Here is a 17906-nt window from a genome sequence, read left to right on the forward strand (position 1 = left end):
AAAAATGACTATCAACTCTCTACTTCACTGTCGTTCTTTTCTTGGATCTGTAAGCCCCAAAACATGTGAACGTCTGCCGATATAATCTGTTCATTTTGAATCGGTCCAACATTCAGTCCACTGATTTTTCAGGTCTGTTTTTTCTGAATCGGTCCAACATCCGGTCCACTGATTTTTTCAGGTCTGTTTTTTCTGGACCGGTCTAACAAGCAAAAAACGTTTTTTGTACCCACCCCTATTCTTGGTGAGTGAAAAGTAAGGTACCAAATTTTTCTTATGGTGTTGTCCTGTTAGATCATAATGTTATTATGGTTTCTTGCAAATTCTTGCCCGACAGCTAATTGCAATTATTATTATTTGATTTACAATAATAGGTGAAGAACAATATAGCCATTGTGTCACCTCTAGTCTGAAAACATTAACTCTAAATTCTTTCTGGAGAACACATCGATGTTTCAAAGGTCTGAATTCGATCCCAGGGTCGGCTGGAAAGGTTCAAGTAAAAAGGGAATCCTGTGTTTGAGGAGGTGCCTAGAGCACGTTAACAGCATTATTACTCAGATTGGGTAATTATCTACTGGCTGCAAATTAATACACCAAGGTGAATGAATGAGACAGTGAAAGACAAAGGATCCCACGTTTTCTGTATTAACTGTACATGGATACCTTGGCAGAGAGTAGTTTTTCACATGAGACCCAATTGCTATATATGGGTCACAGGGGCGTGTAGTGTTGCCCATTTGGTATTTTTGGTACGAAGATGTCTAGGTGGTATAACACCAACGTTCAAAGCCGCCCCCCACCCCACACTTCGCCCCCCTCCCCCCAAAAAAGTGCGATTTAATACAGTACCATTAGCAGTTCAGTTCTGTGCGCAGCTGTACAAGAAACGTCCAGATTCTATCAACAACGTCCGCTACTAAAAAATGTATGGCGAATTATGTCACGGTCGCTGGGAAATGATGTAAGGTTACACAGCGGTAAAGGTTTACGTTTACCGATCGAACCGACCCTGGACCCGACCTCAAAGCTGCGATCATCTGCCGACGGCCGACTAGGGTTTGAAGAAAAGGCATATCTGCACTGTTTGCTAAACCTTAGCCTTTGACAGACATGTAGAAACAATACACCCAACTCACTTTCTCGTTATATTCTTGTCCAAAATAACGTAAAACTACACTTTTCCTTGCATATTCCTAGGGTGTACGGCAATTTTGGGCCACTGGTCGTCTAGGTCAACACCAAGCGAGGTGACCCATGAACCCAAGAATGACCCAATATACTTGGTTACCCATCGAAAAACACAACACATGGAGTCTGACACACTCATCTCTCTGAGCCACTTGTAAGTGGTTACCGGTCTTTCTCAGGAGACAGGAGACGTCTCATAGCTCACTTCTAACTGCATCACGGTGACCACCGTTAACCTCTTGTAAGTGAAAACGGTACTTGTATGGGGTGGATGCATAGGGTCTTGCATGATGAAGGATGAAGGTTGTTCCTGTTTCCATTCTGTTGGGTTTAAGTTTATTCAACGAGCCTGGTGGTCATTTCCTCCCGTTGTTACGTCACTTTCTGGAATGCATCTGTCTCTGTTTGGTCGTCAATAGGGGAAGACGAACTGGAAAACCGACGAGAACTTCGGCTCGCAGCGCCTGACGGGAACTAACCCGACTTCCATCCGTGTTTGCAGGGAGCTTCCCGAAGGGTAAGCTGGACTGAAACAAGAATTTACAAAAGTACTATAACCCAATTTCAGTCTTAGAATTGCTGCCTCACCAGCCAGAAGTCACTAGTCTGGGTATCATCCAATTTGTACGAGGCTCCTCGCACTCGTTGCCCTAGAAAATTGAAGGCAGAGAGTGCAGGGAGCCCCTGGTAGAAATCGGGCTCTGGTGGATAATCATGAAAAAGACACTAGGGGGAGGGGGTGTCTAGCTCAAACTCCTAGAAACAACTATCAAACCTTGTTGCTTGTACAGAGCCTGTTCTTGACCCCAGTTTGTCATATTCGTCCGCCCTGGGAATGCATAACCTGCGAACTCAAATCTGTTCTCATGCTTATTTATGTGCGTGCTGCACTTAGCGCCAATTTTGACTTGGAAACCGCATAAACCCGACCTGTTCCTTCTAGTTGCAATGTACCTGTAACAATTGTTGTGCACTAAACTTGCCGTGACTTTCCAGGTTCGGAGTGACGGCGGCCATGATTGAGCCCTTCCTGTACGGCCTGAAGCTGGCAGACGCCCTGCAGAAGAACCGCCTGTACTACGTGGATCACACCATCATGGGGGTCACCTCCATGGCTAACAAAACGGCCCCCAGGCACGTGAGTACTCCGTTGTTTTCACGTTTTGCTCGCACACCAAATGGAAACTCTGCAAGCAGAGTTTCGGTTCCGTTTGTTGTTTGGACGTGTGGCGGACATAAAGAATATGGGGCAGAATAGAATATATGTGTCTTGTATCAAATATGACATTCCCAAACTTTGCCACATTCACGGACGAACAGAAAGCCACATATCTCTTAAAAACAAAGGACCCACAAAAAGTGGGGCTCTTCGTCTTCCGCTGCTTCCAAAAAAGAAGTCAAACCCAACCTATCTAGATCTATCCACCGCTAGTATTCGAGAAGTCTCTTTTTACAATAATGTTTTTACTGTTCATTGTCACATATATGCTCCCTATGTTTCCACAATGTACCTGCAATTAGCCTTTGAGCATGAACTTGCAAATAAACTTTGTATTTAAGATGTGCGCCCCGTTCGGCCTGTTCTTCGTTAACGACAAGAAGGACCTGGTGCCTGTGGCCATCCAGCTGTACCCGAACACAGGGGAGGAGCAACATCCGGTGAGTGCCCATGCTATAAGCACGTTCGCGGTTCCTAGTACGCATGTCCAGTGACGGGAATTGTGGGTAATATGTCAAAAGAGAAGGCCCCATACATGTAAACAGTTCTCGTCTCAACCATTGTCTCGATTTGTATAACAGTGTTCAGACGTGCACTAAACAAAGTTTTTTAAAAAAAGAATAAAAAAGATCTGCAAAATTTTTAAAAATTAAAAAAAAAATCGGTTTTCAGGTGTTTCTGCCGAGTGACCCGCCCAACACGTGGCTGCTGGCCAAGAAGTGGTTCAACTGCGCAGACGCGAACTATCACGAGGCTATCCCCCACCTCGGTACGATTTATTTATCTATCTATTTATTATCAATCCCTTCCCTTCACTGAGTAGCTGATTTTCAAAGGAGCCCTTACAAATTCAGAACGTATCAGGATAAGAGGAAATTGATATTTATATAGAACTTCATTGGACAACAATTATACACGGTGCAATGTATGGCAGCAACTCAAAAAGTACAAAATAGAAAAATATATACTTAAAGTTCATCTGTGACGGTAGTCAACATCGTGTTGCGATTTAAAATCCGTACCGAGACGGGGGCCGATACCGACTCCCAAGCACCTTTGACCCTTTGCTGACGTCACAATTTATGAACACTTCCACCCTGAGTTTGATAACTTTTGATAAGTAGGTATGGCTGTAGTGTTCCATGTTTATTTGTTCTAAGCTGGTATGAGTTTCACGAAATGTCATGATCGCCTCTTTGGCTCTCCTGTTCCAGGTTTCACACATCTGCTTGTGGAGGCCTGCAACCTCGCGGCCAAACAGAACCTGTCCATCTCCCACCCCATCCACCGCCTCCTGGAGCCGCATTTCATCTACATGTTCGCCATCAACAAGTGAGTCTGGACTAAGTATACCAAAACGGCCTCTGTTATGTAGCGAAACGACTTTTGCCTTGTAGCAAACGACTTTGCCATGTAACTAACGACTTCTGACATTTAGGCTTAAAGTGCTCGTACCAGCAAAATGACTGCCATGTTGCGAAACGACTTCTGCCAAGTAACGTTACCAAAACGACTGCAGCGAGCTGACAATGTAGACGACGGTTATGTTACAAGAAGAAATCTAACAATTTTCCCTCTTGCTCGCCCCCCTCCCCCAGTCTGGCCCTGTACACGCTGATCTCCGATGGAGGCGGTCTGGACCAGACTACGCAGATAGGGGCACAGGGAAGCTTTGAACTCCTAAAGCAAAGGTGAGGAGAAACGTGTATTTGATAGATACTGATGATTATTTCTTAACGTTACTGATGATTTTGCTCCCATCTTTTACGAAGTTTTATGCCCCTGTCAAACATTCAGGACCCACATATGACTTTGATTGTTCAACATCTATAGCAGGCTGGCTCAGACGACTTTTAAAGACTTGTAGGCTAGGCAGCCTCGCCGACCAACTCCCAACCACAGATGACCAAATATCCTTGTTAACCATCGTGAACAACATGTTTGGCCATGGCTGGCTATGTGAGACATGGGTTTGATGTACCAGTTTGATGTACCAGTTTGTGTTTTCTACTGAAATAGGGTGAAGACTTGGCGGCTCGACAGGGAGGGCACCCTGCCAGAGGACCTGAAATACCGTGGAGTAAGTCATATTTGCTCTATGCTCTTTTAAGATATTCATTCTGTTGCATTTCGCCCTGCAATTATGCTTAACCATTTAATGACGCCCTGTGTCTGTATACCTCCCCAGTATGTCATTTGGTATAAAACAGCAGCTTCTGCATCTGCCTTTTACCTCCACAACCGACGTCAGTTCTCCGTTTTTTCACCTGGGTGAAGTGAGGAAAGTCGTGTTAAGCGCCTTTCCCAAGGACACAAGATCGGTAGCGTAAAAAGTTTTGAACCTATGACCTCTGGGCTGTGAGCCGGCTAGCCAAACATCCTGTAGTTTTGGCACACGTCCCAAGTTATGTCGCTGACCCTCCAGGTGAATAAATGATCCAGGACCTGTTTTGTTTTGTTTTGTACATGACAGGTTGCCAACGCGGACGACCTGCCGAAGTACTACTATCGCGACGATGCCCTGCCCACCTATGACGTCATCAAGAAGCATGTCACCCTGGTTGTGAACTACTTCTACAGTCCTGATGGTGAGAGGCTAGACTAACCTGACTAAAATCGCGCCCCTAGCGGCCGGCCCTACAATTACCCCCGCCCTAGGAGGGGGTCATTAACCCCAGTTAGCGAGAGATTGTGTAAACACAGGCTAGTGGCTAGACAAGCTTTAAATGTATTATCAAAAGTAAAATTTGCTAGAAGTGCACTTGGAATGGATTTGATGTCTTTCTTACTTTAATATTTTCCTTGGCCTTGCTGCTTAGGTCCACAACCAATAGAGAGTTGGCATACTTCCTCAAACACTATTGGTTGATCTACATACAGACATGTGTATATATGTATAAATGTGAAAATGTATGTGTATATGAAAATATTGTGAAAGTTTCAAACGTTATTTCTGAAAAAAAAATGATATCATCTAACCACTGTCCATTTCAGCGGAAGGCAAGTCCACCAAACTGGACGCAGATCGTGAAATACAGGCGTTTGCGAAGGCCCTTGTTGAGAGTGAAATCCAGGTAAGCAATTGAATGATCCCGCTAAAATGAAACAATGCGTTGAGTTTGATGATAAGTTGATCTTACAGTAAGGTCTTGGTCAAGTACTGACGTTCTGAGAAACAAGATGGCGCCTGCATGACGTCAAATTCCACCATGGCAGCGCCCAATGTGCCAGTGAAAACAATACAATTTTGACATTCGTCAAACCTGTAATAAGACCATGCAGGAAACCCTACACTGCGCCGTTATTGTTTTCTTATTTTTTCTTATGGATTTTAAAATTATTATCATTTCTATTACTATTACCATCATCATGATTGTTATCATTATTATTATCGTCATCATCACTACTATTGCTATTGTAATCACTATTTCAATCATCATTATTATGATTATGATTATCAATACTATTACTATTATTTGCATTATCATTATCATTATAGATCATAATTATTATAATCAAGCGCCCTTCCTCGTTCCCAGGGAGTTCCCGGAAACGGCAAGTTGTCCACCGTGGATGAGCTTGTGCAGATCCTGACGTGCATCATCTTCACGGCCAGCGTGCAGCACGCAGCCGTCAACTTCATGCAGTGGGACCAGTACGGCTTCGTGCCCAACATGCCGCTCGTGCTGGAGGGGGAACCGCCAAAAAATAAGGTTTTTAAGTAGCAAACTGTCATCATATATCTGTCTTTTATTTAGATCTGTCTCAAGTTAACCGTTTTAACTGTCTTAATTCAACCCTTGTCCATTTTAGCCATTTTTTCAACTTAACAACAAAAGTGTAAAAATAGATACCTGACTTCGATTTGCGAGGTTAAAGGTGGGAGGAGAGGGATGGGCTCCACCTTCCAATACCATACTCTAGACACAGAGTATGACAACCCACAGCCCCTACAGCCTCAAAAAGGCTATTCTACTACCCTTTATCTTACGTTTGAATGTCTGCTGAACTTCATATTTCCTGCGTCACTGATGAAAACTTGCAGATCCTAGACCTGAACGCCTGACCGTTTACAACATCTACCAAGTTGCTTGAGTATCTTCTGTATAGTGGATTATTACAATCCTACATTTTCACCATTGCAGGAAGCGAGAAGAAGCAATTTCTATGTAAGAGTAGTTCTATGACACTTTTACATGTATGTTTTGTCTTTGCTGTGACTTGTACGTAGCCCGGTTGGGCAAAAATGTACAATAAAGGTCTTCATTCATTCATTGTATCCCTTTTGTCAAGTAGGAGGCCCTGACGGAACAGGCTGTCCTGGACGCGCTCCCCTCTAAGTACCAGACTCTGCGGATCAACCTACTGACGGAACTGCTCAGCGAGCGCTCCACGCAGCCTCTGGGGGACTTCGAGGTGAAATATCTCCAGGGAGACAAGGCGGAAACAGTCCTCAATTCGTAAGTAAAATTAATGTCCTTGGTAAAACATCTATTACACACTGTCACACATAGCCAACCATGGCCTCCCGACCTTCTCCAGACCATGGTTGGGAGTTAAGACCCTGTCACACATAGACAACCATGGCCTCCCGGCCTTCTCCAGACCATGGTTGGGAGTTAAGCCCCTGTCACACATAGCCGACCATGGCCTCCCGACCTTCTCCAGACCAATGGTTGGGAGTTAAGCCCCTGTCACACATAGCCGACCATGGCCTCCCGACCTTCTCCAGACCAATGGTTGGGAGTTAAGGAGTTAAGCCCCTGTCACACATAGCCGACCATGGCCTCCCGACCTTCTCCAGACCATTGTTGGGAGTTAAGCCCCTGTCACACATAGCCGACCATGGCCTCCCGACCTTCTCCAGACCAATGGTTGGGAGTTAAGGAGTTAAGCCCCTGTCACACATAGCCGACCATGGCCTCCCGACCTTCTCCAGACCATTGTTGGGAGTTAAGCCCCTGTCACACATAGCCGACCATGGCCTCCCGACTTTCTCCAGACCATTGTTGGGAGTTAAGCCCCTGTCACACATAGCCGACCATGGCCTCCCGACCTTCTCCAGACCATGGTTGGGAGTTAAGCCCCTGTCACACATAGCCGACCATGGCCTCCCGTCCTTCTCCAGACCATTGTTGGGAGTTAAGCCCCTGTCACACATAGCCGACCATGGCCTCCCGACCTTCTCCAGAACATGGTTGGGAGTTAAGCCCCTGTCACACATAGCCGACCATGGCCCGTCCTTCTCTTGGCCATGGTTGAGAGCTAGTCGTGAACAAGGTCGTCTGTGGTTGAGAGTTGGTCGGCGAAGTTGCATGTTGCAAGTTTCTCGTTTGCTAGTCTGGAGCTAGAATAGAACACATTCCAGACTACTCCCGACACAGCACCGACATGGGTTGGGGAGCGGTCGGGCACATTGTCTTGGGGAGGTCTCAGTCATGTGTGACGGGCTTAAAACTGATTTCAAAAACACATTGCTAATTTAGTTTGGGATGTGATACCATGCCACTAGCCAAGTAACACTTGCAATCACTTAAGTCTGAAAATAATATGTTTCGTTTCTGAAGTCTTTGTTCCCACCTGAATAGATTCCAGGAAGACTTGGCAAAGATCGCGAAGGACATCGAGCATGAAAACTCCACCCAGCGGTTCAAGCCGTACGACTACCTGGACCCTCGCCAGATCCCCAACGCCATCAGCATCTAAGACATCTAGCTGTTCTGTTTACATTGAAAGTTTTCGTCAAGGATCACACATGTGACAATCTTATGCGTGTGAAGTTAAAGACTAAAAACTTTCACATTCGTATATATACAATATGCTTGCAGGTCTGCAATGTATAACCAAATGTATAACAAAAAATGCTTTTTTTAAAAAAGCTAGTCTTGCAAGCTTACATAACGGTCAGGATGAAATGTTGACAGAAGATACTTTATAAGTAACAAAAAAGGCACATTGGCAAAGTGCCCAATCCTAGCAGAAAGAGAGAGAGAGAAGATAAGGATAATGCTTTTTACATATCAAGGAGGTTTGATGCTAGTAGATAGACTCTTATGATAGAAGACTTAAGGAAGATACTTGCAAGTACACGCTAATGCCACAGCAAGTAAACTCGACAGTTACTAAGCTTGTTACCAATTTTGAAACTTGACCTGTAACAAGATGCACGGTGCACCACTATTGGTAACGCCATGTCTCCAAATTGTGACTTACATTGTTCTATAAAATAATCACTGCGCGAAAACACAGATTTCCGCTTTGCAAACCCGTGCACACATGCAAGTAAATTCAGAGCGTCCACGGGTTCCCACGAGTGCCCACTGTGCGAACGTGACGTGCCCCCACATGGGACACCCGTGCAAACCCGTGTAAACGGACCACTCGCGTGTCCATAACGTGCCCTTCCTGTGGAAACCCGTGTGCACTAGCCGTACAATCTTAGTAAACTTGTGCGTACGCGTGGAAACTATCGACGTATGCTTTTGTGTGCGAATGACTGTTGCATAACTTAACGGCTAATTATCACCTAATTATCTCCCCGGGGCTCGACTGCGCCATTATTACACCCTTTGTCATTAAAAGCAGCGCCATTTTCACTGCCCGGGCTTTCCCAGCCCAAAAATTTACCCTCCCAGGTTTTCCCTTCCCCTGTATACAATGTGTTTGCTTTTATTCTTTCTAAATGGTGAATTATCTTTCGTTAATTTTCGTTTTTTTTTGAGAGAGAGAGTCGACCGCTCCTGACGCGTTCCTTCATATGTACTTAGTGCTGTCGCCCCTGCTTTAGCTTCCAAAGGTTCGTCGGTCCTCCATCACGTTGTTTTGGGGTTGTTATCCGCAGTCGCTCCACTCCAGGACGTTATAAACGTTGTCCTTTCTCCACTGTGCAGTCGCTCCAAGTTCGATGACAGAAAATTCCTGTAGGTCTCTTGAATTCAGCTCTGTACATTATGATGTCGGCAGCATATACATTTATCACATAGTCGTTGCAGAATTCCAAGCGTGGACGTGCAAGTTCGTAACAGTGGTATCCAGCCGAGCCGAAGGAACTCCAAATCACCCAAGTCGACCGGACAGAATCTTGTGTACCACGTAGAGCGACGTAGAGTTAACAGTCAGGGGCGCATCTGGCGATCCGAGCGGTGGGGATCACCACACCCCACCCACAGAGAGCCCGCCCGACTCTCGGTAGACTGGATCATGAATAGTTAGGAGGCCAGTCGTTGCTCTGAAAGTAGAATTTGGTCCCATGGCACTAGCAGTGGATTTCAATTCGATGGCAAGATAATGTCCGGTCTTGATGTAGAATCATTCCCAAGCTCTCAATGAGTGCCTGCGCTGTTTGTCGTGCGATCAAATACTTAGCTATCGGCCGGTTTGCGCAGCGTGAAAGCACTCTGAATGAGAAGATTTGAAATGACAACCGTCACGGGTTTGAAAATTGGGACACGTGTGTTGATTGGTCCTCATTTCCAAACACCCACCTCATGTGTGAAATACGATTGGCTACTTCGGATGGGTATTTGAATAAAGACACAATAACTCATTGTATATACTATTTGTGTGTATCATCAAGGAGTTTGTACATAATGCCCTGCGTTCTACAAGTATTCTCAGTTCACTAAAGGAAGCTTGAGCTTTTCGTATGTATCATTGTTTTATCAAATATACAAATCGCATAAGTTCTAATATTTTTCTCAAAACACCTTGGGCTTTAGATAAATCATTTGTGTCTGCAGAAAGCCTACCAACAAAAACAAAAAAGAAACATTTAAGATTATCGACCAACTACACCCTGTGTATGTAGCCTCCCGCTAAACTCCCTTCCACGGTAAACTTACTTTCCCGGCATTAGAAAACCTTAGTCAACATTGAAAATCGCGAACCAGCCCGCATAAAATAAAATCCAACCCTCCTCGTAGCCTGCGACGGAGGCTATGAGACACGCGCGTCGGGATGCCATGCCGGGAAACAAAACAATGAAATGTGTATTGGGCCATGGGGGAGGGGTGCTTGTGAAAGTCCAGCAGTAACCTTCTTGCTTTTCACCTTGCTTGTACATGTCGGTATTACCCACTTGTAACAGACATTTAGACATTTGCTGAGTTCATTAGTATTCTGGCGGGTCAAACTTCCGCCCCTCAATATTCAACCAAAAACCAACTTGAAGCCAGGCAGACAATCTCCATAATACCGATATCAACCAAAAATTACACTGTGAAAGTGAACTATACAAATATTGAAGTTCTCCATAACCTAATTATCTTTGTAAGTGTTTGAATCGATTTTTTTTCGACAAACAAGGACTCAGTACAATGGAAACTCAACACGGTGTCGGAATGCGGCGTTGATATACTGTATAAACAAAGCCGACCGACCAAAGAACAACACTTTCAATCTAATAGAATACATGCATTGATAGGCGCCGCACTCCAGGTTAAAGCCTAGATGACAATCAACTCATGTAATGTTGCATAGAAAACAATTCATATGATTAGTTACAGAAATCGGGCACACTCCGTTAAAATTGAATATGTTGCTTCAGTAGTGACTTTAATATTACACTCTATCTGTATATAGAGGTAAAGTAGTTTGTTGAGTTTCGTGTATACGGCACGATTGTGTTGCATATCTTATTTCGCGTGCTGTTGGCGTCGGTTTCATTATTGACTTTCCCGCAAGTACATACCGAAATGTGGCAAGGGCTCTGGTTATTTTTACTTGACAATTCACATAACTGAATCATCAGACACTTCTCAGCTCTCCATTGTTAACGATAATTTTTCAACACGGGGAGTGTGCAACAGTGGGGCGCGTGGACTCTTCGCGTGCCCTATCGTGCGCACAAGTTTGCATTGTAGGGGCACGCGGGAACAGGCAGTCCGTGGAAACCCGTGCCCACGGTGAGAACACGCCAGGTTTCACCATCGTGCACAATATTGGGAACTCGTGGAAATTTACCTTTTCATGCAGTGAATGGACTATGCAATATGGATTAGACGCAATGTGGATTAAATGCATATGGGTTGTGCGCTATATGGATTGTAAGCTACATTCTTATAGATATATCGAGCGAATGCTACATGGATTGTATGCTGTATAGATTGTATGACCACAATGCCATTGTATGCTATAGCCTATACCTACATGATAGGTAGTCTGGCTTTCCCAAAAGGCTGCTGTATCACTTGACCCCTGTGGCCCTGTTTATACAGTAGTTCCTAATGTCCAATAGATAGAATATTGGACGAATGACATTTTGTATTTGTAACATGATTTAGCTTATGAGAGAGAAACGCATCGTCTAGGCTTGTGCAAACCATATTTCATTAACCCTATTCAGACGGGGGGGGGGGGGCTTTTGAGGCCCGCGCCGACTTCGATGTCCTATAACGTCAGAACGGCTTACGCTAGAGCCACCAAATTTGAGGAGTTTTCCTAAAATATTGTTGGCAACAATTTCGTGAAGTTTCACAAATGATCCATTTTTTCGTGTTGCCATGGCAACCGTTTGTTGACAGGCAGTTTTGCCAAAAATCACTATTTTTGGTTCTAACAATGTATTTTTCACATTTATTTGCTATATTACTGCTATTTTGTTACATAAATAAAATCTTACATTATTTTGCATATCTTTCATAATTATATATGCATAAATTATGCTAATTTGATGACGTCATCAGCCCAAAATCCAAGATGGCGGACCGTATAGCCAGATCAAGAATAACAAGCTAATTATCCCTTAAAATGTGTAACTACCGGGTATTTTTTATCAAAAACCATCTAAATGAATGAATTTCGTCTATTTCCATTACCCTTTGTTATTATTTGCTGCAAAAAAAGTATTTTCAAAAATTCAAGGTGGTGGATATAATATGGCGGAGCTCAACTCGTATCTTAGATGTGCATGACGTCATTTTATGATGTTGCTATTGGCAACACAAGTCGTAATGAACATAATTATTCTGTTATCTGCACTTGTGGTTACATTTTTGTAGCATAACTTGAAGTTTTCTGAGAATACCCCTTTTTTATGGGTCCGGCCAATATAATAAAATTGATGACGTCATAATTACGTCATCGTATGTCAACGTAACGTCAAACGTCAAATACTTGTCAGATATTATGTCGACATTATGTCCTGAAAGTTTGGTGGCCCTTCGGCACGTCGTGTTAGAGTTATAGGACTTAGAAGTGGAGGGCCTCAAAAGCACCCCCCACCCCCTCCAGGGATGACCAAAAAAGCCCGGTCTGAATAGGGTTAAAAAAACACAATACTGTATTTGTCTTTGAAGGAATTACTTAACAACAGCACTGCATATCTGTCGGAGGTCTCCAAAACCTTGTCCAGATTTTGGGATCATGCCAAACCCTTACTTCCAGATTTTGGCCTGTATTTTTCATTTAAGTTTCCCAAAACTTAAGGGCCGACGTCAGAAGCCTCCAATATTCTTCTGGTGTTCTTCTCAGCAAGACAGTTACCCCAAGTCTGTGGCGTTTCTGTAAGCAAATGTAAATATAGTCCCATGACCTTTTTAGGCTGAAGGGCCACTGGCGAAGCCCATCCCTCTCCTTCCACTGCCTTCCACCTCCCCAACCGAAGTCAGGTACCCATTTTTACACCTGGGTGGGGTGAGGAAAGAGTAAACTGCCTTTCTCAAGGTAACACGATTGGTGGCATGACGGGATTTGATTTTGAACCCAGGACCTCTGGCTTCTGGACCAAACAGCCTTCATTTATGCCAGACGATCCCATAAGACACTTCCTGAACGTGTTCCAAGTTTATGGCGCTTCCTTCGTGATATTTAGAACCACCGTGTTAAAACAGACCCAGATGTAGGATGCTTGGCGATTCTTGTCTGGACCTTTTCCTGTTCTTCCAGGAACTCATGGTAAGATAAGGCCATGTTTTCGCCAAGTTTGTGCAAGGCGTTTCCTTCAGGACCTTTTAACAGCCCCATCTGTGGGGTACCTATGAGAGGGCTGTGCCCCATTGTTTACCCAGTGTAAATACCAAAGGGCTAAGTTGCTTTTCCATCTTCCTTGTTTAAAAAAACACGAGGGTAGAATTTTGCTGAGTAAGTTGACGCAATGCACCAGGATTGCTGCTGGATCATCAGTATAGCTTGGACCTGGCAAAGATATCGATGTTCTGGATCGCAAGCAATTTTGCTTATTAAGATTGCCTTAGAAAAGATGGGAGGATGGAATCAAAGAATGGGCAGTCATTACACTATGTGTCTATGGGTAACTGTTAGATTATCTATGGGCACCTGTTAGATTATCTATGGGAACCTGTTAGATTATCTACAGGCACCTGTTAGAATATCTATGGGCACCTGTTAGATTCTCTATGGGAACCTGTTAGATTATCTACAGGCACCTGTTAGATTATCCATGGGCACCTGTTAGAATATCTATGGGCACCTGTTAGATTATCTATGGGCACCTGTTAGATTATCTATGGGCACCTGTTAGATTATCTATGGGAACCTGTTAGATTATCTACAGGCACCTGTTAGAATATCTATGGGCACCTGTTAGATTCTCTATGGGAACCTGTTAGATTATCTACAGGCACCTGTTAGATTATCCATGGGCACCTGTTAGAATATCTATGGGCACCTGTTAGATTATCTATGGGCACCTGTTAGATTATCTATGGGCACCTGTTAGATTATCCATGGGCACCTGTTAGATTATCTATGGGCACCTGTTAGATTATCTATGGGCACTTGTTAGATTATCTATGGGAAGCTGTTAGATTATCTATGGGCACCTGTTAGATTATCTACGGGCACCTGTTAGATTATCTACGGGCACCTGTTAGATTATCTACGGGAACCTGTTAGATTATCTACGGGCACCTGTTAGATTATCTATGGGAACCTGTTAGATTATCTATGGAACCTGTTAGATTATCTATGGGCACCTGTTAGATTATCTATGGGAACCTGTTAGATTTTCTTTGGGAACCTGTTAGATTATCTACGGGCACCTGTTAGATTATCTATGGGCACCTGTTAGATTATCTATGGGCACCTGTTAGATTATCTATGGGAACCTGTTAGATTATCTATGGGCACCTGTTAGCTTATCTATGGGAACCTGTTAGATTATCTATGGGCACCTGTTAGATTATCTATGAGAACCTGTTAGATTATCTATGAGAACCTGTTAGATTATCTACGGGCACCTGTTAGATTATTAATGGGAACCTGTTAGATTATCTATGGGAACCTGTTAGATTATCTACGGACACCTGTTAGATTATCTACGGACACCTGTTAGATTATCTACGGACACCTGTTAGATTATCTATGGGAACCTGTTAGATTATTAATGGGAACCTGTTAGATTATCTATGGGAACCTGTTAGATTATCTATGGGAACCTGTTAGATTATCTATGGCAACCTGTTAGATTATATATGGGCACCTGTTAGAATTATCTACAGGCACCTTGTAGAATTATCTATGGGCACCTGTTAGAATTATCTATGGGCATGATTAGAAGAAGACTTAAGAGACCTCGTACGTTCTTGAGATATTTAGAGCTGTTATTACGTTTCTTGTTTCAGCTTGCTCGTGACTGCGAAGTAAGTTGCAAACGACAAAGATTTTTTTTGTTATTACAACAAAAAGGAAATACTGTACAGCGATGCTGCACTCAAGCAACCTGGCTTATATTAACGGCACCACCATAACGTCAAAGCTTTCCCTGTGGCATAGCCCCCGAATGAAGATACGAATTTTTGCTGATGCCCCAAGTTCATGAATTCCGTCTTCTGAAGAGGCCAGGCAGCGTGCCAAACCACTGTCTCCGTTTCGCCCACACGTCTGCAGAGTTGTGTCAAGGACAGCGTTTGGAAAACTACGATGCCAGCAAATTTTGTGGCGTCGTGTGTGGCGTATCTGGTTGAGCGTTCGGCTCTGAATCTAGAGGTCCCGAGTTCGATACCCGCCGTGCCCCCGACGTTGTGCCCTTATACCCCCTATCCACTAGGACGGCGCTCTCGCCGCGCTCTCTTTGCGACCTAAACTTTGACAGATCACTCAACGAATTCTGTAGAAAAAAATATTTCTTTACACTTTGTGTGTTTTGTTGTCTTCTCAGTCACACTTGTATGTTTTGTATTATATACCCAGTGTGAAAGCGAAGGTTACGCAGTGAGAGCGCAGCACGATAGCCGTCTATGGAAAGGGGGCATTGGGACAGGCACTTTGTAAACACGACCTTCCTCACTTCACCCAGGTGTAAAATTGGGTACCTGACTTCGGTCGGGGAGGTAAAAAAAGACTACATTAACCTTCTGCCTTTCCTTGTATGTGGCAATGTTAATATTTATCAGTTACCGAGTTACTAACTTGAGTGTAGTGCCACATTGTCCTCGTCTGTCCAAAAGCAAATAGAAAAAAATCACAGCAGATTTTCTGTGATCTTTTTTATACCTTTTCCGCTGTGCCGAGCAGTTTGGTTCCCGAGCTCACGGTCTCAGCCGGGCAGATGTGTGGTTCACACTCACTTGTTGACAGACTTCATGATGTTGTCGTAGAGCGTCGTACGATTTTCAAACAGGCTATGACAGAACTAAACATTTATGTCCAAGTCAGCCTTTTCGGTAACAATACAGCTAAATTTTGCGCGACGCATGCAATACTTTAATACTTTATATACGCTAGTTCACCTTTATCCGTCAAGCAACCTATATCCGTTGTTACAAAACACGGTATTGATGGTATCATATCGACGGACGGTGGTTTTAGACTGAAATATTTTGAAAATATTTCAATTTGAAACCACCCTCCTTCAAATTGATATCCTAAATCTTGGTTGTCCATCGTGACTTCTGCGTGCCCACTTTTTAAAAACAACGGATACCCTGTTTTTAAAAACAACGGATATATGTTACTCCACGAATGAAGGTGAAATTACTTTTTATCTCAAGAATACAACTACTGTATGCACTGTTGTAGGGGTAACCCATCTGTCTCAAGATGAAATAAATAAATAAATAAATGCCCATTGCGATCGTACAACATTTGTAACCGCGCCCTTAACCAGAATGACTACATCAGATGTTTGAAACCAGCAACGGAAGAATAATAGAACCGATATCGGCCGCGACATATAATTCTGTGAAACTAATATCAGCTCAGAAACAACACAGGGAACAGTCATAACTACAAGTACCAAACCTACCAAATCCAGGGTTGATGTGTTCAATTTTTTTTAATCGTTGGATGAAACTTGATGCGACAAAGTACAATAGAGACATCTTCACTACATAGCTTTAAACAACGCTTGGACGTAGATGTGCAAAGATTAGGTATGACCAGTCATTCAGGGACAACCTAGTGTGTATTATGTGTGCTGGCATTGAAATACCATCCAAGTTTAAAGCTTGTTCTGGTATCCAAGCTATGCCAAGGCCAGACACGCTGACATAATAATAACATTGGGTGCAGCTATGGATAGAGTCAGGTTTTACAGGCACTGATTGTGCTCACTTAGGCCAAGTGGATTCGATACTATGGATGATATCCACGTGCATCAAATGTCGTCCGTTTTTTTCGGATGAAACCGTGCGAAACAGCTGCAGATTGAGCAAAGATGCCAAAAATCTATTCTTAACAAACGGATACTAATATTCTAGAATGCCAAAGTCAATTCCTATCTCAAAATAAGAAAAAAATGAAAGAACAAAAAAGACAAATATGGTGTTCGGTTACAGCCATGTTCTCCGTGTTCAGTCATTTACTCAACCTTCCTGACTATTTAGATTTCGTACTGAAGTCAACTTTTTGCCAAACTTTTCCATTCGCTCCTTGGCATCGGTTTGGGGTTCTCAGAGGATGTCATCCATATCATCAAATCAGCATGGCATTGTCTATGTCCTTCTATGTTGATCATTACTGAATTTACCGTTAAGCGTTACCGACCCTCCTAAGTTTACCGTTGAGCGTTTCCAGGATTCCCCATGCAGACCCCCAAACCAGTCTAGGCTTGTTCTTGGAATCCTGTGAATCATGATATCATTTAATGCTAATCATAAAAGGTAACGTAAAGGGAGTCCAATAGACCCATCCCTCTTCTTCCACCGTCTTAAACATCCCCAACCGAAGTCAGGTGCACCTGCTGCACCTGGGTGGAGTAATAAGGAAAGTCGTGTTAAGCACTAAGGCAATGACACATCATCGGTAGCATGACAGAATTTGAACTTGGCTCCTGGGCCAAACTCCCTGCAGTTATGTCACACGCCCCCACACTACTGGGAATGCTCTTCATTCATATCCAAAACAGCTGTGGGATAAACCATTTTTGTTGAGGGGTGCGCGTCAAAAGCACTTTAGTGGCTGTTGCATCCGACTTACTTGGGGTTTACGAGTTTTTTTTCTTTCCTATACGCCTATAGCAGCACTGTACAAAGGCGTTAACAAAAATCCTCAATCAGCAATGCATGCAGAAAGAGCACGCTATGTCTATCTTCCTCCC

At 43.6% G+C, this 17906-nt stretch overlaps 1 protein-coding gene across 1 annotated transcript; it reads left to right on the forward strand.

Moving 5' to 3' along the window:
• The first annotated feature begins 940 nt into the window (after positions 1-940).
• LOC118430781 (polyunsaturated fatty acid lipoxygenase ALOX15B-like) lies at positions 941-4685 on the forward strand. The gene is made up of 9 exons (XM_035841802.1): positions 941-964; positions 1611-1708; positions 2188-2329; positions 2752-2850; positions 3083-3179; positions 3625-3742; positions 4009-4101; positions 4430-4490; positions 4599-4685. Exons 1-9 carry the CDS (start codon positions 941-943, stop codon positions 4683-4685), a joined length of 819 nt encoding a protein of 272 aa, XP_035697695.1.
• The last annotated feature ends 13221 nt before the right edge of the window (positions 4686-17906 follow it).

This window comes from Branchiostoma floridae, chromosome 14 (assembly GCF_000003815.2).
Source record: "Branchiostoma floridae strain S238N-H82 chromosome 14, Bfl_VNyyK, whole genome shotgun sequence".
In the NCBI taxonomy this organism is placed as follows: Eukaryota; Metazoa; Chordata; class Leptocardii; order Amphioxiformes; family Branchiostomatidae; genus Branchiostoma; species Branchiostoma floridae.